The sequence below is a fragment of the Zosterops lateralis genome (genome assembly GCF_965231275.1).
Source record: "Zosterops lateralis genome assembly, chromosome: 8".
NCBI lineage: Eukaryota > Metazoa > Chordata > Aves > Passeriformes > Zosteropidae > Zosterops > Zosterops lateralis.
In genome coordinates, this window is record NC_139768.1 from 34,211,107 (window position 1) to 34,231,579 (window position 20,473).

At 40.8% G+C, this 20,473-nt stretch overlaps 1 protein-coding gene across 1 annotated transcript in view; it reads right to left on the bottom strand.

Moving 5' to 3' along the window:
* TET1 (tet methylcytosine dioxygenase 1) overlaps positions 1–20,473 on the bottom strand; it is a 64,636-nt gene that overhangs the window by 25,716 nt on the left and 18,447 nt on the right. Inside the window, exons 3-5 of the mRNA XM_083866148.1 lie at positions 12,446–14,978; positions 11,146–11,236; positions 10,458–10,551 (exon numbers count right to left, since the gene is read on the bottom strand). Of these exons, the coding sequence (XP_083722274.1) occupies positions 10,458–10,551; positions 11,146–11,236; positions 12,446–14,978 (2,718 nt within the window). The remainder of the gene's footprint in view (positions 1–10,457; positions 10,552–11,145; positions 11,237–12,445; positions 14,979–20,473) is intronic.

A 20,473-nucleotide genomic window follows, 5' to 3' on the forward strand; every position in this document is an offset into this window, starting at 1 on the left:
ACACACAACAGCATTGGGCATGGACCAGAAAAGCAGGAGGGCAACAAGTTCACTTACTTCTTCAATACTCCAAATATCTGAGCATTCAGGCAGATTCCCTATTGGACTGATGTTAAATGTGCTTTACTGCCAGATGTGCAGCTATCATTCATACGTGACCTCCTAGCCTGATCACCTCTGAATATCTAAGTCATTTGGACTCATTAAAAGCAGGGACCAAAGCACACTTGCAATTCAACTGCAAATGAAAAGGTTTGCAACAGATTAACAGTTGGAGAGAGCATCTGTGCAGGCTGAGCAGGAAGAAGCAAGCTTAAAGCTTGTGTCAAGAGATAAAAGAATGGCCCTTCTAAAGTTTATTATATACTCTTAAAATCAGCCTTAAGCTTACTGAGAATATGAGTTAATGCCTCTGATAGACCATTCCCCAAAAGGAGTATTGGTCGTGACTCCCCAACAGTTCAGTATGTTTTAAAAAGAAAGAAAAACAATCCAACTCATTTACATTTAGGTGAGGTTTACAGAAATATGTTATGGCTGATATACAATACACATTAGTCATGTCAATGTGAGTTTCACATTCCTAAGGCAGCACAGTTCCTTCAAGCCAGAACAACCTAATTTTGTTACTCAGTGTGAAATGATGCTTTTACTTTTCTTTTTAATTTTTTAAAAAATTATTTCTAGTCTGTAACCTCAATAGCACAGTCTGGTACTGTACAACATCAGGTTGCCCTTTTTAAGTTCTTTTACAGCTATAAACTAGAAACAGAGTCCAGGAAAAATGACAAGTGAACACAAGGAAAAATTATCATTTCCTTTAAACCAAGACCACACTTTCCTGGAGTTCAATACAGCTGGAATTTGCTTCATTATATATATCGCAGAGAACCCAATACACTTATTGGACCCCAAAACATTTTAGGGTCCATCAGCTTTGAGGCCACAAAAGCAGCAAAGGGATTTATGAGTTGTGTGCATTTCATTTCTGTGGGTCAGGTTACACCATGTGCTCACGCAGCTCCACAGCACTCCCGTCCTCTGTTCCCAGAGATCAGGCACTTCTCCCACCTGCTCCAGGCTCAGAAGAGCCCACTCTGCCCCAGAGCAGCCCCACAGTCAGGGACAGTGCAGCCAGAGCTGAGCTGCTTTCCCAGAGGAACTTTCCCTCTCCACACGCTATCCCTGACATGCTCACAGAAGTAATGAACTGCATCTCTCTGGTGTAATAATGATAAATCTGCAGCAATGCCACACTCAAGATACAGAAAAGCAGTTCTGAGTGGGACAACTGACTCTGGAGTGTTTCCTCAGGCTGGGAACAATGCAGAAATCAGCTGGCAAACTTTGTGTCCAAAGGTTTTTGGTATTACTCATGATTTCTGTGATGTATTTAGCAACAGTAATAAAGTAAATAATTTAATACTTCAGTTTGTTTAATTTTGGTCCCTAATGCATTTAAAAGGCATGAGAAAGTAATAATTTGTTACGTGGGGGAACTTAAAAGCTAGGTTTGTAGAATGGAAAAAAAAAAAACAAAACAACTTTCTCCTGCAATTGCTTTTCCACACAAGCTAACATGACTGACTGTCTGACTCAGACTGAAAAAATAACATAATCAACAAAACAGACTTGTAACAAGTTTGTGAAGCATTACATAACACCTAAATGAAACAAGCAATAGCACCCGTCTCAAGTTGCCCCGAGGAAGGTTTAGATTGGATATCAGGATAAATCTCTTCACAGAAGGGATTGTCAAGCCTTGGCACAGGCTGCCCAGGGCAGTGGGGGAATCCCCATCCCTGGAGGAATTTCAGAGACAGTGCAGATGTAGTGTTTAGGGATGTGGTTTAATGGTGGACTTGGCAGTGCTGGGTTAATGAGACTCAGTGATCCTAGAGGGCTTTTCCAGCCCAAATGTGATGTGTGATTTCTGTGATGCCATGGTCAGCTTCTCGGAAATATGCAGGGCCAGATCACCCTTGAGCTCATTTCAGCAAGCACTCAATGTCATCAGTGCTAAGTATCCACCAAGACTCCCACATTAACAATGAATCATCTGTTTCAGCGGCGACACAGAACTTCTGGAAAGAACAAAACCTAACAAACTTCTCCACAAAGCTCAACTGATCCACTCTGCACTCAGTAACAGGATATGAAGTGACAGGCTATCCACTCCCTCACCTGTGTGCAAACATGACCATGTCTGGGACAAAAGGAAACACTGACATGGGACACAGCCCCTTCCACAGAGCCGCCTTGGAGCACTCACATATGGAAAAATATGCCGTCCTATCATCCTTGCAGGTTGCTGGGCAGAATGCATTTATTTTGCATTTGAGCAGAATGCTGTTATTTTGACCATTTTTAACCCCAGTTTTGTCCATCCCTCTGGTGATGCAGTTGTGCGCCGACCACTACCACGTTTTGCATTCCTACAGCTACTCCTACAGGTGTCCTTTGTTGATGTGTACATCCAAAGGAAGGCAGCAATTCATTTTATCAGCTAGCACAGACAGAACCTGAGAATATGAGCAAGCCTTCAAGGTGAGCCACAGCCAACTCAGACACAATCAACAGCTCTTATGACAACATAACACAGCTACACCTGTTTCTGCAGCCACAAAGGTCTAGGCTTACCCAATTTTCTTGCCAGAAAGAATGAGCCAAAAACTACAGCATACTTACTGAAGAGGTGTCTTATGGAGCAGAATTTGCTCCAGCAATTTAGCAACAAGTTATGGGGTAAACAAGAGAAGTTAAGATTTTTCACACCTTTGCATAAAAGGATAGTCAAGAGACAGAAAGGGATTCTAAGAATTGAGGAGTACAAGAATGAGATCAGAACAGCAGATTGTCCTGTCCAGCCTTATCCTGACTCTGAGCTTGAATGGCAGCAGCTGCCTATGGATGAGCAGCAAAAAAGGGACTAGGATGTGGAGATGGTTCTCAGTGAAGCCAGGCACCTTCCAGCCACCCAGCCGCAGCTCAGTGGATGTGTTCTCTCCCAGGTTTTCAAGGATTTGCCTTTTCTGCATTTCTCCACTCATTTTTAAATCCTTGCAGCAATTCACCACTCACTACATTACCAGGAAAGTTTAAGTGCAGATTATGTTAAAAAAAAATATATTGCCTTTTCTTCCTGCAGACCTCACTCCCTGCCCTCTAGTGCCCTCTAGTTTTTGGCCATGACGAGACTGGGTAACACATTGCTGTTCAGCTCTCTGTGCCACTGGAGACTTGAGAGAGCCCCTGCTTTCTCCTCCCCTTCCCTCCCTGCCAGGCTGGCCAGCCTGCACCTGCCTGTCCCAGTTCTGCTGTGCTTTCTGGAGGTGGGGGACCAGACCCAGCCAGCCTGAGCGGCAACACACTTTCTCACAGAGGCAGAACTATGTTCCATGATTTATTTGTTCCTCTCCAATAATTCTCACCAGTTTCTTTTGCTGTTTCCATCACAGCTGAGTAAGTTGATGTCTAATGAACCACCATCATAAGCACAAACAGCCCAGTGTCCATCACTGTGTATATGAAACCACAACACTGCTTTTTGTGTGACTTTATCAAATTACTTTTAGCTATTATTTTAATGGCCATTTGTTCTGATTGCAAGTCCTTCCTGCATGATACCTGCTCCTCCTCTTCATTATCCTAAACAACTTCTTATCATCAGCAGTTTGGCTCCTGTCTCCCACTTTTTTCAAACAATTTCTAAACGGTTTGCAATGAACAGCACCAGTAAAGTTACATTATCAATAAAATTTGCTTCAGCTGTCCAAATGCTCAAGTTCTACTTCCTTGGCAGAAGCTCTAGAACAAGGAATAAGTACACTGTGAATAAAGATGTCCCGAGACATAAGCCAGTCTATCTAGATTAGCACGTACACGACTTATGAAAGTAGCTGAGAGTCAGCCTGCAGAAGCTCAGTGCACCAGATGCTGAATTACCACATGGATGAGAAATTACTTTCTAATAACCCTCACCAGAAGAGCTGTGTTAACTTTAACATGATAGAAAACAGACACCACTAGCAAAGAGCACAAAGTTTTAACTGCGTTAGATACACTCCTGTAAATTACTGGATAAAATCCATCCCTCCCAAACAAAACCAACAAAAAGGTCCTTTTTCGGTGTTTTTTCACCTCCATGTGGTTCCATTGCAGTATTCCCTCCAGTCCACTCTGAATTTCATCAGTAAAATAAACTATGTCTGCTTTGCGGGGTATAAGTAATTGATTTGAAAGTGAGAACATACTTAACTGTTCCCTGTAATTTCCTGAAATAGGAAACTCATTTACAACACTGGCTTCAAGTTTTCTAACCTGCAGATTTTGCCTCTGTACAAAGCCCATGGATTTCCATGCATGGGCTAGACTCTGCTACATTATAATTCCTTAATAATAAGTGCAAGGTGATGTGCAAACCTGTTGCTGTTATGGCAGGAGGTGCTGGGACAGACAGCAGGACAAACGGCCCAGCATGTCACAGAAGTGAGTCTGCCCTGCCTTTTCCCAACCCACCCTCAAACACACACTAAATCATGTTAAAACTCTTTTCTTACTGGAAAACAGCATGTCTAAGAGATATTACAATGGAAATAAGTTCCACTTTGCTGAATTCTCTCTTCTGGGTACTAGCAGACTACATCAAAGGAGTTAGCTCTGAACAGCTGCAGTCAATCCAATCCTGTAAAAGTTCCTTAGCCATTTCTGCAGGAGTATCACTGACGTGCCATATCTGAAACCATCTGCAAACACTTCTTTTGCAGTTGCTCCTGGTGCTGGTGCTGCAGTGGTTACAGCTGAGCAGATTGCAGCATATACAGGGTAAGAGATTCTTCTGCAATCACGCCACCAGCACTGCAGAAATGAGAACAAAATCCACGTCTCAGCTCCCAGTGCCCTTCCTCTCCTCACTCCCTCAAGGTTCCTCTTCTGCCAGACTGCAGCCATGGAAAGCTGCACTTGGTTTGGTAGGGATGTTTGTTCACAGGTCACATTACTTTAAATAAAGTAGTGATAATACCACAATTCTTGCTTGTTAGTAATACTTAACAGAGCTTTTCTCCTTCATTTTTACTTTATTACTTTTACTTAAAAAATAGCTTTACTTTGGATGACTTTACAAACATTTCTGTCCAAAATAAACTTCTCTAATTCTGTATTTAGCCAACAGTGAAAGTAGTGCCTGCACAGCTACACACACTACCATAATGTGGTACAACACTACAGCAAGAAAGTGATGCTCAAATAAAACACTATTGGAAAAAGTGAACAAAATCCCCACCAACCACCCTCTCTATCTGCTAAAAACAATTTCCTTGAAGACTCCTCCTATAGAGAATATCACTTAATCATAAACACAGTTCAACAAATGAAATAAAATCACAAAGTACAGTAGGCTGCTTAAAGCAGAATGGAGCAGCACATCCTACTTACACCTATGTCTAGGAGACAGACAATCCAGCAGAATTTACTTTAAAGTCTTTTTCAAAACTATTTTAAAAATTCCCCACTCATGTTCCAAGTTACATGACAGCTTCACCATCCCCTACCAAGCAGGGCTGCACCAGAACTCCTGGCCTCTGAACTGCCAAGCAGGAACAGAAAACAACCATCACAGAGCCATTTTCCTTTAATGGATCACACATCTCTTTTAATACTAACTGAGAGAGAGAGAGCCTCACTTTGAATGACTTTCTCAACTCAAACTAAACTAGCAAATTGAAAAAAAAAATCTCTGCATCTATAGAACAGTTTATTGTTGTTAAGGCTCACTCAGCACTTCACAAAATCTAGTTTCTGGCATTTAGTTACAAATTCCTACCGGTTCAGTGATCTAGAAAACCTTGATTATAACTGTGGGCTAAGCATTGCTCTAAAAACATTATTTTTAGTAGCTAATATCAGGTTTGTGTTTGTACAGGACTGTACTGAGGATTTTTATCTGGTTTTTTTCTACCCCTATTTTTTAATTGATTATACAGCCTATTAATGAATAGCCAACATAAAGAACATAAGGATCTCTCAAGCTATAAATAAAAACCTCATAAAAGGCAAACGGCAAACAGTACACAAGAGTCTAAGAAACAACTTCCAAAAGGCATAAAAGCACCATAACCCTATATTTTCAAAGAAATTAGGGCTACCACCAGGATAACAGAATCTTAAAGGACAACAGACCATCCAACTGTTAATGAAAAAATCCAAAACCCAAAACTAAACAAATTAAAAAAAAAAAAAAAAAAAAAAAAAAAAAAACACCAGAAGAAAAAAAAAAAGCACTCAGAGAAGATAAGGCTCAGATGTTCACAAACAAGAAGTTCAGAAAGATTCCCATGTCAGAAAAGCTTCAGAGAGAGCACCCAAGAATTTTTTTTCCTAAAGTTAAACCCCTGACAGAAGTGTTTAGAGGAAAATCGTAAAAACAAACACACACAAAACCCAAACCCCCATTCCCGGTCCCCAAAAAGCAGGACTTTGTAAAGTTCAGATGATACCCGTAAAAGAAACTCAAGGATGAAACAACTGCAGTATTAATTGTGACATGCATTGTCTTGATTTTTAATACATTATTGCCAGAGGGTCAGAGGGCTCCCAAGGGGACTCAGCTCCATAAAAAGCCCCTGGAAGAAATCAGTTAATGCCATGATCACATCAGCCTGGTGTCTGCATGGGCAAACAGGGATCATCCAGGAAAGCTGATGCACAGGGAGAGCTCAGACTTCTCAAATCACAGCTCAGTGTTTCTGTGGGTCTGTTTTTGGATAGAGATGGACTCTGAGTTGGGCATTACCATGCAGGAATGAGAATCTGGTATAATGATAGAAAGATTTAAGGAAATGCCAAATCACTGCTCTGTAACAGCAAAAAAGCAAAAACAACTGCAAGGAATTACTGGGAATAAAGCACAGGGCTGAAAATATTATTGCCAGCATTTTAACTTCCAGCATAAGGGAACAGAAAGGAAAGGGAGAAGAAGATGACATTTATGAAAGGCAACTGAACTCAAAAACACTGCCTCCAGGTCTGGGACACACAAAGCTGTGAATTACTGTAAACCAAGTGAGTCTTCTGGGAGATAGCTGCTCTGCTCTTCCATCTTTGTGCTATTGATCAGCCATAGAGACACAATATTGGCAAAAAGAACCTTGATCTGACCTGGAGGGATTCGTCATTTCCTCCCCCCTTTTTTTTTTCTCTCCCAGAGCTGGAACCTTGAAAGTTGCATTGTAACTACAAATGAAGGCAAAAGATAGCAATGATACCTTAGGTGATCCAAGTCAACATCCACTGAAACCAGGATAAGAAACGCACAGGAAGTGGATTTAATCCAAAACCACCAGGATCCAAATCTCAATCCCCTCAGAGGTCAGCACTGATGTGCCTTTGGCTTCAGTGCTGCAGGATGATGCCTATAGTGAGCTACTCATTAACCACTCACAAACTCATCAACCTTTCCACATAAATTGAGGTAATTGTAATTTACCATCACCCAGGGCAGGAGAAAACCAAACTACAACACATGGTTTTTACCATAAGCTAAAGCTCTGATCAAACAGTGGAACCAGTGAGTCCAGTCACCACTAGCAGGTTCTAGGGATGCACAGTAACATGAAAGCTTTCATTACACCAACAGGCCACTGGGAGTGACAGGCCATTCATTTCAGTACTCCAAGGCTTTTTTTCTTTAGCATACTACAAAACAGTGTGATGCCTTGGACAAAGCAAAAGAAATCCAAACAGAAAAGAAGGGAAAATACATTTACCTCAGCAAGTATCCCAGGATGGTAAGTTACTTTCTGACCACGCACTTGTTGCCTACACAGATATCCACATGTTGGGAATCTGTGGCAGAACTATTAATTCTGTTTTGACAAACGAATGAGACAACACAAGTTAATGGAGAGAAGAAAAAACTCAGAAGCCAAGCAATGTTGCTGCTGCCTCATGCAGTGAAAACAATCACAATCTCATCTCCCCACTTCATGTGGGTGTCAGTCTGAGACCTACACATAGAACAGGCACAGGGTTTCTAGTCCTGGGCAGTATTTACTGAAAACGTTTAACTAATATAAGCATTCTTGTTCATGTCCAGAGGGGCAAAGTATCACCCTAAAATATAATATATTTTAAAAAACAAACAAACAAACAAAAACAAAAAGAAAAACAAAACAAAATAAAAAAAATACAAAAGCAAAAACAAAAAAAAAAAACAGAAGAGATGTTTATTATTTAAAGAATGAAAGAGAAATAATTCTGCAAGTTTATGGCAACCTGAAATCTAAGAAAGGAGTCTGTCCCAGAAGATGTTTAACACACCAGGTGCATCTTGGGAGTCACTTAAGAGCAAATAACTTGGGAGATGATCAGTATTATGGAATGCAATCACTAACAGAGGAATGTATGGACACAGGTATTTCAGAAAGCCTCCTTTAGTTTTAAAATGTTTCTAATAAACCAAAAAGATAAAATAACCTAGTGGAAATAGGGAAAAATAATTGGGAAAAAATAGTTCAAAGTGATCAACAGGTAAGTTCCATTCTTCTACCCGGTTTGCTTCAGCAGAGCTCCATCCCAGTGCTCTCAGCGAGTCCCTGGGGAGCCCTAAGGGCAAGAGCATGTCCATCTGCAAAAGAGAAATGCGTCTGTTCCAAAGGACACTGGAAATGAGTAAGCGAAAGTCCCTGTGCAGCTAAAGAGCTCATGGCTGCAAGTATCAAAGAGCACAGCAAACTTTTTCCAGATGCTTTCAAACAAATTGCACCATTCAGTTTCTTTGGTTATAGCCAAAACCCAAATATGCTCCATAAAAGGGTCAAAAGTAGCGCTGCCCATGAAAAATTACTGCAACACATTGAGAACATCAACCTAAAAAAAAATGCATCTTACACAGGATGAAAGAGTTCTACAGGAAGATGTCAGGAGTTCCCTTCCCTCTCTTGTACTGAATAGTCACACAGCAACAGCAGACTTGGAAAAACACTCAAGTTTAGGTGTGAACTCACACAAAAGAAAGTCACTGCTCCCTAGAACTTCAGTTAAATGAACATTAAAGCTGCGTCTCACAAACATTTTACATACAGGAAGGTGAAAATCTAACTGGAGAGCAGGTCCCCATAGCTTAAGCCAGCCCTCTCCATGGGCACCCCTGGGCTTCCTGTCACATGCACACTCCTCTGGGACACCTCCAGCCATACTCAGAGAATAGAAATGCTGCCATTTCTGCCTCACACTAAACACAGTATGCTGATACTGCCAACTGAAAAATCAAGGTTAGTTTTAAATGCCTTCTTCCTTCTAGCTGCTCACAGCTGTTTCTATGGTAAAAAAAATTAGCTCCAGTCCTCTGTTAAAACTAGGTGCTTTACTTAGCTGAAACACTGAGAAGTCTTTCCATTCTTTTTGGATCAGTTTTTTATGAAATTATTTTAATTTTTTTTTCTTGGATACTGGATTTGTTATTAAATATTATCTGAAGCACAAGCACATATGTGATTCCCTTCTGAAAAACAGTTTATGTATTGGAGTATAAAAAATACATTTTGACAGTTCCAAGCACAAGCAGTAAATGTTTAACACACAAATTCACTCACATATAATATGCAATAACTCTGTTCTTGGCATGTAGTTACAAACACTACCCTACCAACTGTAGAGTTACCTTCACAGTTTTTTCAATCATGACTGAAATCCCTAAATACTGCAATACATTTTTTTTCTTTTAACAACCAAGTTCTTCTATTATTTTCCAAAATTCAGTTTACAAGATTTCAGTCTACTTTTCACCTCCCTCAGTGCTTTCAGCAAAGATTAAGGACAATCAATTCTTTCCAAGCTCTCTCCTGGAGCTTGTGTCTGTTACCTCAGTTCCTGGCTCCTATGAAACAATGTGAGACAAGACTTTGGTGAAACCTATCATCATAGCATTTACATTTTCAAATACTAAGTTCAGTTCCTCAAAAACAGTAATGAACCCCTTGGCATATGAGATTGAAATTTGTCCATCACTCTCTTTTCTTCAAGTGATCATACAACTGAGAAGGGTTTTAAAAAATGTTCCTGGGTAGTTTTCTAATTCCCTCAACCAACCAACACAACCCACCCACCCACCCTCTCTTCTTTTCTCTCTTTCACAATTCCCAGTGACATATTTCAAAAAACACTCCAACTTTCAGATATAGTCAGGGTATTTCTACCCTTGTTCATCTCTGCTGGCTCTGTTAAGCCTCTCTCTTTCACGCTCATTCAAACCACAGTACACAACATACAGCACTACACCTTAAATTTAAAAAAAAAGGTAACAAAAAATTGTTTTCCTTAGCTTCATCATTCAGGCAGACTTTTCAATCAATTAAAAATCAGATCTTCATTAAAGAACAGATTAGATTTCAGGTCAAGGACTGTGCATAATTTGAAGCCACACAAAACAACTTTATTAATTTATTACAAAAACTTACCCACTTGGCAATTGGACACCCCTGAGAGCTTTTTCCTTCCTTTCCTGTATAAACCACTACTTCTATTCTTACAGCACTTCCTTTTGCTCCATACCTGCATTAAAAAAAGTTCATGAGTAAAACAAACTACTGTAGACCATTTTAAAAGAGGAAACATTTTCAATAAAATACTAATGGATTTATTTTTACTGAGAATAGAAGAAGAACAAAATATTTATAAAGCAAAAAAAAATCCCTTTTAATTTAAAGCCCTACTTGCAAGAGTGATTTTTACATCTTTCTTCAGATAAACCTCTGCCACTAAGGAAATGTTATCTGCATATAAATCCTAGTGCAATCAGTCACTGATATGACCTGTTTTCTTTCCAGTTTGCCACAGCTTCTTCACAGATAACCTTATTCTGCCAGCTGCTGATCTCTGTCCTTCCTACTGACTTCAAGGGCATCTCAGCACACAGTGCACTTGAACTCCAGCCCTGAGGTTGTAAGGGCTCAGAAAAGACACACGAGTTTGGACCTGAAGTGCTCATGCTCACCTCATGCACATCTGAACAAGAAAACACGTTACAAGTGAGTACTGACAAAAGTTCAGCAAAACAAAGCTAAACACAGCAGTTCATTTCTCAGAGCTCTGCTTCTGCCCTGTTTCGTCAAAAACAATGAGCATTAAAAGCTGAATTTTCCTCACCTGTTCTCCATAATTTCTCTCACAGCAGCAACACTTGGTCCTGTCCCCAGGTGCGTGTAATAGGGGCCTTCATCTTTTTCTATAATTTGCTCTGTAAGCAGGTAAAGAAAACTATGTTTGCACATCCAAAATTTATTTACTGCATTAAAAGTAAACTCAGAAACAGTTTATGGAAAAGCCTTCCAAATCAAATAAAACACAAAGTCTGACACTGAAATATCATGAATAAAGAGCATGACAGGCTTTTCTCTTCAGATACTTTGAAATTATTTTATACTTATTTCCTCCAATGATTCTGCTAGCATTTTTTAATGCTACAAAGTAAAACCCTACTTACAGCAATATTTTGCATTCTTTAAAACTTTCATTAGAGGAGCTGGCATGTATTGACTACGTAAAATTCCCAATGTCCTTCTTGGTGGGAACATCATCAATTCATTTTAGACAAAAGGGAATTGAGGGCAGTAAAATCAATTAACTGATAGTCATATCCTACGGAACAGAAAACATAACCCAGGCCTCTTAACAAGCACTCTGTTGATTCAGAACATGAAAGCCAAGGTGAAACAATCTGCCTGCAGACAATTTGCTGTGAAGGCTCTGACCTGTCTTTCCATCTGGGTGCCTTGACAGTGACAGCACAGTGGGTCTCACACCCTCAGCCAAGCTGTGTCTGCACAACCCTGCAGAGCCTGCTCTGAACTCTCCTACTGTCACAGAGTCACTCTGCAAGTGGTCCCATCTCAACTCCACCTGAGCTCTCCTCATGTGGCCAGAGGTGTCAGGAGCCTTGGCCATGGACTCTTCCAGGCCATCCCATAGTGGCCATTGGGACTAACAGTGAAAGGAACAAGGCCACCCCCAGCTACACTCTCCTGCTTGTCTAACAGATTTAGGCAACAAGGACAATGCACTGGGACACTGCCGCCCAGCCCACTCAGGCACAACGTAGTTCAACACCATCAAAATCATGACCTGATACAATGCAGGTAAGTGCACATAAAGCACAAGTCAGCAGTGGCAGAACAAAAACTCTTTCCTCCAGGTTTAAATTTAAGTGGAGGATTTAAACCTGCCAGCTGCAGTACAAAAAATACTCATTTCTGCTGTGCTCTGCAGGCCCAAAGAACACCAAGCAAAAGTTACAAAGCGGGGGGGAAGATAATTTCCTCCTGTCTTCCAATGGAGAACCACTGATCCTCGTCCAAGAGCTGTCACATACACTTCCTCACGTAAAAGGAAGCAACATGAGCACGCCTCCATTTGAAATGTACAGGCAAAAGTTAGCAAAAAGACTTACCAACACAGTCACAAGTTGGCAATTCAGATTGTCCTTTTTTGGTAGGTGTGTCTATTAAATTTTTTGTAGGGGTATCAAGAAACTTCATAGGTGATTCAAGGAAACTGCTGAGAGTGTTTTTTGCTGGGGAACACCCTGAGTCGCCTGTGCTCTGGGCGTGGTCAGTACCCAAACTGGTTGATGTCAGAACGGTCACCTCACCCACACACTCCATATTCCTGAGAGCTTCAGCAGAACCTGGTACCTGGGCCCCACCACAGGGAACAGGCAGCACCTGTGACTTCTGATCTACCTGTTGTTTGACCTGCTGAACATAGGCTTTGTTTTCACTACACATTTCGTTAGCTCTCACGTTAGACTGGTTAAAAGTTGATGGTAAAGGATGTGCCTGACTGACATTTGCTGTTTGCTGTACCTGAGAATTACATTTTTCTGTAAACATCTGTAGGTTTTCAGTTGGTCTTTTCAACAAAGATGCTGTTTTCAGCTGTGAACCAGCCAGAGGATTACGGGAAAACAGGTCGCTGTGTTGGCTACATGCAACAACTTCATTTTTCAGTGGATCACTGCCTAGTGGGTTACTGGAGCCCGTGGTTTTCATTTGCTCATTCACCACTTCACAGCCAAACAACCTGTCTTTTTTTTTCTCCTGCGGTGCCTCAGGTAAACACCTGTGGAATTTTATCTGTGCTTGTGGGAGGAATAATCTAGTTTTTTCTTGTGATGCTGAAGTATTTTGACTGAGCACTCTCTGTACTTTGGTTCTTGGGGATTTCTTTTCAGACGGAGCTACCCTGGAGTCCTGTGGCATGGTTTGACCAAGCTTGTGCAGTTTTGATGACATCCAAATGTCCTGCAATTCACTATGCTGGCATGACAACAGCTCTAGCTGGTTTTGATTATTTTGTTGATATCGTGCTTCTTGAGGCTTCTTTTTGTGTCTTGGTTTCCATGGCACAGCATTTCCTTTCTTATTTGTTGCTTGCTTTTGCTTTAACAATAAGGAACTATAATTATGCTTAAAAAATAAAGATTCTTTTTTCTGCAACACATCTTGGTTATATTTTGGCTGCCTCTCACGTGATATTAGATTAAGCAGTGATGCCTTGATATCGTTCTTCTGCTCTGGATTTGCCTGGTTTGATTCAATCAACGCTGCCAGCTGAGTTAGCTGAGCAGCTACATCCTCTTCATCCTGGCTGTGAATTCCTCCTTCTTTAATCAAAGAACTACCTTCCAATTTAAAATCATTACACGCTGGCATTTCCTCTAACTGGCCAGGAGCTTCCAAGTTGTTCCTTATTTGCGGGACATCACATGAAGCATTGCAATACCCTGCAAGGGTGACTGGCTCATGAGCACAACTTTTGTTTGGATCATATCCTGAAAACAATGCTGCATTAGATGTTGAGTCAGATAAAGTTTTGGTATCTCTTGAGGATAACTGTAATTTATACATCTCACCAGCTGGATTGGCAGGTTTATCACGTAACTCAGACACTGAACTTCGGCCATTGTATAACACTGCCTTATTAGGGAGCTGCTTCTGCGAGTGAGTGCAGTGAGCCAAGAGCTGTTGCTCATTTTGTAAGTAAGTGTCTTTGATTTCTTGCAATGCAGAGGATGTAAAGGAGGATGAGATATCCCTTTTAAAACTATGGAGTGAGTTGGAAGTTATTTCTCCTGTACATTCAGTACTTTCAGTTTTAGCTGGTGAAGTTGTTTCTAAAGGAGCTTCAGACAACTGTGTTAAAGCTTCAATAGCTACAACCTGCTCCAGAGTTAAATTTCTGGTTTTAATCAGTGACAAGAAAGTGGGCTGGAGTGCAGAACTCTCAGACTGTGTCTCCACATTCGGTACTTTAAAGCCATCCTTCCCTGCCTGCAGCTCCTCTTCAGGCAGTGGAGGACAACACAAGCTTTCTTGCACATCCAAGCTGGAACCTGTCTGCAAAACTGACTTATCAGAACACTCAGAGATGCTGCAGGTGCAGTTTTCCTCTTTCCTCATTAAAACATTGCCTTGGTTTTCTGGGTGAACACAGCCAGTGCCACTCATCAGAGTGCTTACTACATTATTCAGATCGTTACCCTTCGGCCATTGCATGTGGGAAGTGCTTGTCAAATCTGTCCTCTCCTCTGCAGATACATTTTTCAGTGAAGCAACTGCTTCTGGTGGTGAATAATGCAGGGTTTTTATGCCATTTTTGATGGTGTGCACCAAGGATTTTTTTGGCTCAGTGAACTGACTGGGAGAGGCTGCTCTTCCACTGTGGTCAGTGTATTTCAAGTGTTCAGTGCCCGTCACAGCTCCATGGATGTCACCGTTGACGTGGACACCAAAGGATGGCTTCTCGTTATGTGCCCAATTCTCTGCCTCTAAGCCAGTCATTCTCTCTTTCTCCTTAGACTGCACATTTTCAATGGGTACTGCTTGGTTTGTCTTCACCCTGTATTTTTCACCATGACCGCATATACTGCATTCCATGAGTTCTGGTTTGCGGCCATTTACTGCTTTGTTTTCTAAATTTGCCTAGAAAACAATAATAAAAACCCTTATTGTAACAGCTGTTCAAAGCACATTAAAAATAAGAAGCTTCATATTTACAGCAATTAAACCCTGCTTTGACAGATAGGCTGAATATCTTAATTAGGCACAGACATGGGAAAATAAACAAAACAGGAAGTTATAAAATAACCCGAAGGCTAAAGAACCTATCCATATTTATAGCTATTTTTCCCCACTGTTGAGGGACAGAGGAAGAAATCGAGTAAATGTGGTGGTGGGAGACTAATGAAATGAATAGTCAGATAAAGGATGGTAGCATTTAGAATTAGATGTAAGGATTCAATTTTGAATTAATTTGCATGAGCAGATTAAAAAAAGGTAAAAAAATTATGTTAAAAGCAAGACTGAAATACAAGGGATTATACCACAAAGTTCAGCAGTAATTTGGCATAATTACATTAATTTGTCTAGACCAAAAAATTGGCTTAACCAATACACCACTTGGTTGGACACTTGCTAATCCTGAAAACCTTGCTTAAAGTCCTTAAATAATTACAAACCCTTAGCAGAAATAAATAGAAAGCCAATTTACATTAGCTCACTTGGAAGTTACTCTTTAAACAGCTGTTTAGCTTCTGTATTTAGATGGAAATTTCCAGGTTTCTCAACAGTCTCTCATGTAAGCTATTCAAAACGGTTGTATTATAAACTTTAGTATTTTGTTAAATATGTTCTTCATCTTCACTGATATTATACAGTTTATGGGGTTGAAGCAATGCCAAAATCTAGACAGAGTCAGAATTCTGTGTCCCAGAAAGAATATATATATGGGCCTTATGACCGTATTATGGATATGAAATAAGGAGTTATGCAAAGCAAAAATAAAACTAATTAAGGCAGAAACTTATGCAGAAACAGTAAATAAGGCAGGAATCAATTTTTTTCTTATGCTATTCAAATTTTATTTATATTAAATTCCTTTTTTAAAAATAATTTTAAATCACAGTAGACAGTGCTCTTCCTTAACCTGACTGCAACACTTGAGAGTTCTTCAGTCCCTTGTAACCTTAAGCTGTAGTTAAAAGAAAACCAGGACTGCTTTTCAAACCAGGTATCAGCAGCACAAGGGGCTAGTTAACCCTATGTGGGCACTACCTCACAGCAGTGCCCAGAAAATCCCACCCAGCACAAACCATTCCGTTAACTCCGAGATGGTTCTGTGCTCATACCAACACAGGGCATGAACTTCTGACAAAACTCAGGAAAATAAATGCAAAATAGATTTATCATTAATTATAACCATTGAGATGGAATTGCCACAAGCCTCCAGGCAAAACAAGGCAGCTCCATCTGGAGCTCAGTGGTCACCTTGCAGCTGATAAAATACAAATCCAGGAATCCATAGCACATCCTAGATGTTCTGAGAGGTGTCATAACTTGTTGTGGAAATGTTATGTAAAAACATGTCCAGCACCTGTGCAGGTAAGTGAAGCCTACAGATATATACAAAAAGATTCCTTATTTAATGTCTTTTCACTACACACAGATCCTGACTAATGGTCAGTGAGCTGGAGCTCCTCTGGATCCTGGTGATTTTCAGTGAGTGATTCCCAGACCCAGAGGGTCACTGAGCACTTTCTAAAGGATCCACAAGAGCTGAACAGGTTCCACCATTCTATTGCTAGCAGGGGTAAAAGCATCACACAAGTCTCTGTAACTGTACCAGAAATTATTTTAATGGTCCACCATAAAAGAGTAAAACCCCACAATTCTATACCTGCATGAAAGCTGAATTTAAATCACCTTGACTTCAGAAATAAGTAGAATTGTTGTTCTTTCTTAGGCAAAAGTGCATCTAATATCTCTACCTATCCAAAAGATTCCCAACCACATAAAATTTTTATTAAAATTTATTTAGTCAAACAACTAGGAGGCTGAGGACATGAAATCAAATAGATGAAAATAATTCCCCATCAATTGCATATTTTCAGCACAACGCCACATTTTGTATTCCATTCGTCATTATAGGGATTGTTCACTACATTAAAAAAACTAATAACCTAAGTCTAGTAATCTGGAAGCAATAAGAGGCAGAGGGAAGGAAGAGGCTTCATCCACAATTAGCAGAGATGATAAGATCTGACACAGAATCCACTGACAGCACTCAGTACAAAAGTGTCATCACAGTCCTTCCAACCGGACGCTTCCTCAATAAAATACTTTATCTGATCAAAAAGAACTGCTATGCTCAAAAATACTCAGGATATTCCCTCATCTGCTAGTACTGCACAGGTAGTGCTGTGTCCCTACAGAACTCCAGTGATCCCAGCAGCAAAGGTGGAATTGCTTAAAAAAATATCCTTCATATTTTCCACTAACATTACTAAAAGCAGCCCACATGCAATGAAGAAGGAAAAAACCCCAGATGAATCATATCACTGGCATGAGTTAGTTCATATTCTATTTTTCCACATGAAGACAAAATATTGTCATAAAATCAGATGTTATTGTTTTAATCAGACTCTGCCTTTCAAGCACTATGCTACTTTATCTCCTATTACTGAACTGCAGTGGATCCTAAAAGATACCTTCTCTTTTTTCTCACAAACAGAAAAGGCCACTGGATAGTCTGTTAACATGTGAAGTTAATATTTCCCACCACACAGAGAAAGGCAGACACTCTACCAGGGACAGAGTTCATTTAATTCTTCCCCTCAACCTAGGAACAATCCATCTCCGTGTAAAAATCCCAGTGAAAACTACAGATGAGGATATCACAAGCCCACCCAATAGTGTTAACATTCCCAAGAGTGAACCCCAGAAGTTGGATCTGATTGGTTTCCAAGGCTTTTACAAAAATGCAATGAAAAGCTGAAGAAAAAAGCAGATCAATAATAAATTGATCATAAATTTCCTCTCTCTCTCTCTCTCTCCTTAAGGAAAGTTCTACTCTGCCAGGAGGCATAAGCCACTAACAAATCATGCCCAAGCTTAGGCTCTGCACTAGTTTATGCTATTAGGACAGGAACTACGGAGCCTGCTGTGGCCATTGCTGTATTACTTAAACTTCAACCAAATACTATCTTATATATATACACACACAAGAATGCACTCTGAGCTAATGCTTCAACGAACAGCCAGTTACAGCAAATCATTTGACATTCTGAAGAGTCAGACTTACTATTAACTTCTCTTTTAACACATTATGTCTTTGAGGTAATGCAAAATTCACCAAATCCCAATCCAAATGTAATGCTTAAGCTACCCCCAAGATATTTCCACATCTGAGCAGCAAGCAGACCATCAATTTGTCTCACATTTCAAATCTCTACAGGTGGTAACAACACACACACTAAAGGATACCACCAGGATCAATTACTCTCTTAAACAAGAAATAACGGATGATGCCCTGTCCAACTGATAAAGTGGCTCTACAAGCAACTAACGCCAAATCCCTGTAAGGTTTCCCTGTAACAGGGAAAATCCCTGTACAATTCTGCCCAGGTCCCATATGAATACACTGCCCAACAGATCAAACAATACTTGCATCCCCTGCTTGTGCCAGAAGTGGGATGACCCAAAACACAGCTCTTCGGGGTCACAGCATTCATCAGCACAAAAGGATGGGTGGGTGAGAAGTGCCTACAAGCTGCAGTGCCATGGGTAAGCCTGGATCCTGCTGCAGTGTCTGCAGCCCCACAGCCAGCCCTACATGTCCCTCCGAGCTGGGACAGTGCTGGCAGCTCCTCAGAGACCCAAAACAATGATATAAGTGGTGTTTCAGAAAAAAATGTTTGGAAAAGACCCCAAATGAACTTCATCTAATACTCAAATAAGGTGTTTGTTTCATGGCCTGACTGTCAGGTATCACGGCCTCACCAAGAGACAAGAAAGCACCAACCAGCTGACCAGCAGCAATTTGCTTGTCTGTCATTGATTCCTGCTGTCTACTGTCTGCTCCCTAGGACGTGCAGATATTCAGTAGAATTGAGGACTTGCACTGGACAGGACCAACATACAGGGCTAAGGAGATAAGACATGGAAAGGACAGGCAACAGGGACACAGAGCACAGGTGTGGAGAACAAGTTGCTTATGCTGAGTGCTATGTAGGAAATCATGCACTGGTTAGGACAGAGGCAGACATAAGGTGGGATGCTGTGGAAGTTATAAGTCATCCTCTGAATACAGCTAAGTTTTCTTCTTGGATTTTTTTTTTTGTCAACGGCAGACACAGTAATACAATTAAGAATAAACCTCTATTTCATACCACATGACATGTCTGACTACTGCAATAACATAGACAGCAGCAACGTGCTCTAGGTTGCTGCCCAAGGCTGCAGCCTGAGCAGGGTGCCCAAGCAGGCTCCCAGAAGAGAAACAGCAGAGTAGGGGGCAAGCTGCAAGCTGGGGCATATTCCCCGTCCATCTCACCACAGGCATAAAGCAGGTACCAGCACACCGCATAACTGAGAACATGGAGGAGTCTCTCAGGGTACCACACTCCTACAGTGGCTCAGCCAAGGCATATTTTTTATAGGTCTTAATGCACAGAAACAGACTGGGGACCTTTGTTAACATAACACAGCCTGAATGTACAAGGTGTTCTGCTCCTCAAGAGAGCAGTGTTCACAGATGGCATTGAGGGACAGGATAGGACTTGGCAAAATTAGGTTGACAAGTTTTACCACAGAAGCTGGTTTATTACAGAAACTCAGAGGAAGAAGAGGTTCTGCAAATCTGGACAAAGGAGCCTGACCTGGGGCACGACATTCAGGCTTTCCTGGAATTATCCTCCTCACTTCTAACTTCCCTGAATATCAAACCACCCAGTCACCAACTTAAGAAGCACAGCAGGTAGCATTTCATGCTGGATCTTACTACAGTTGGAAAGTCTGCTCTAGTTGCTGGTTTGGTTTTGGTGGGTTTTTTTGTATTTGTAGCCAGAACAGCAAAGAACATTCTCTAAGCTACAATTTAGCTCTCAGTTTCACCTCCATTTAATCGACATTTATATCCTCTGCCATGTTCTTCAAACACCAGCCATCCTTGCCATCAGAAAAGCTCCTTATCGTCTCTTTCCAGAAGGAATTAGTACATTATGACCTCAAAGTCTTTACGCCTCTGTTCTCTCTTCCTTTTCTCTCCTACGCCACTACCAGAGCAAAGCCCTCCCACCCACCTTGTGCAACAGTTTCAGTGAGACTACTTATAAGAAGATCTACAGTATCATACCCTAAAGGATACAGTTACTAACAAAATTAAAAGCTAGGGGATACTAATACTGATTTTAAAGGTTTAAAATGGTGGCTCTCATAGAAATGTATTTATTGGATTGCTACTTGGAAAAAGGCTCTCTCAGCCACAAACTCAAATTATTTTTTCCATCAACTCCTATTTCTTGTAAAAGCTACAAACAGGACAAAGAAAAAAAATTGGGTGATGGACACCCCATTCTCCTACACAGGCATCCAAGAAGTGGATTTGTTACGAAAGAAAGAAACCCCAAACATCACAGTAC